Raw genomic sequence first — 1,335 nt, forward strand, 5'->3', positions numbered from 1 at the left:
GGTTCTATGGGGTGGGAAGGGGCCGTACCCGCCCGTAGATCTCCCCTTTCCACCAGCCCGGGTGCCCCTTCTTGCTGAGGACACGGATGATGTCCCCTTCCCGCAGCGTCAGCTCCGTCCGGTCGCGGGCGCAGAAATCGTAGCGGGCTTTGGCCGACCCGAAGCTGCGCACGGCCCCTGTGGGGTTGGGGACGGGGGACGGGTCACCCCCCCAGGCCCAGCCCCATGGCCGAGTTCCCCTCCACCCATCTCCTGGCCGTCCCCGCCGCCCCGACCTCATGACTCAACCGGCCCCAGCTCATCCTCAACTCATCCCTCTTGGTCATCCCCAACTCATCCCTCTTGGTCATCCCCAACGAGGGCCCCCAATGGATCCATCCCACCACCACCCCACGGGGGTGTCCGGGAGCCCCTTCCAACCCCAATGATTCCATGGGGGATCCCATCCCCCCACCCCATCCCCACAGTGTGGGATCCCACCACCACCATCCGCCGTGGAGGACCCCACCACGTCCGTCCCACCATCGTGGCACCCACCCCACCGCCACCCCCCCGTAATGAGAGACCCCACTGCATCCATCCCACCACCACCCACCATGGGGGTCCTCCCCGTGTCCATCCCATAACCACTACCCCGTCCACCCCACCCCCTACCCCATGTCCTACCCATCCCACCGCCACCACCTCCATGCCACCATGAGGGTCCTCCTACCTCCGTTCCACCACCGTACCCCACGGGGGGGACCTCACCACGTCCACCCAAACACCGTGGAGGACCTTGCCACATCCAACCCGTGACCCCCCCCCCCACCCCATACCCCACATCCTACCGGGGGGCCGGGGGCTGGCCCGGCTCTCAGGTTCCTTGAAGGGCACCAGCAGGGCCGTGTCAAGAGCCTTGAAGCAATCCTTGAGCGAGTTGCACTGGTAGAACTCCACCAGATCCTGGAGGTGAAGCGATGGTGGGGTCACCACCAGCCCCCCAGCCCCATCCAGGCTCCCCCAGGCAGAGGAGTTGGGGTGTAGGAAGGGGGGATGGGGTCCAACGCTCACCACCAGCCCCTTGAAGGCCTTCTTCTCGTTGAGGCGATACAGCCCTTCGGCTGTCATCACCTTGATGTGCTTCACCTCCGCACGGTACCTGGGCAGGGGGATGGGATGTGGGGCTGGGCACCACTGCTGTCTCTCTCCCACCACCACCCCCCCCCGTCCCATACCCCAATTCCTACCCATCCCACCACCACCACCTCCATCCCATCCCCCAAGTCCTACCCATCCCACCACCACCACCTCCTCCATCCCACCCCATACCCCAAGTCCTACCCATCCCACCCT

At 65.9% G+C, this 1,335-nt stretch overlaps 1 protein-coding gene across 1 annotated transcript in view; it reads right to left on the reverse strand.

Moving 5' to 3' along the window:
* Nucleotides 1-28: 28 nt before the first annotated feature.
* LOC110391240 (proto-oncogene vav-like) overlaps nucleotides 29-1,335 on the reverse strand; it is a gene marked incomplete at its 3' end in the record, with an annotated part of 24,936 nt that continues 23,629 nt past the window's right edge. The window contains 3 exon segments of the mRNA XM_021383050.1: nucleotides 29-177; nucleotides 831-945; nucleotides 1,054-1,141. Coding sequence (XP_021238725.1) covers nucleotides 29-177; nucleotides 831-945; nucleotides 1,054-1,141 — 352 coding nt within the window.

This window comes from Numida meleagris, unplaced genomic scaffold (genome assembly GCF_002078875.1).
Source record: "Numida meleagris isolate 19003 breed g44 Domestic line unplaced genomic scaffold, NumMel1.0 unplaced_Scaffold328, whole genome shotgun sequence".
Taxonomy (NCBI): Eukaryota; Metazoa; Chordata; class Aves; order Galliformes; family Numididae; genus Numida; species Numida meleagris.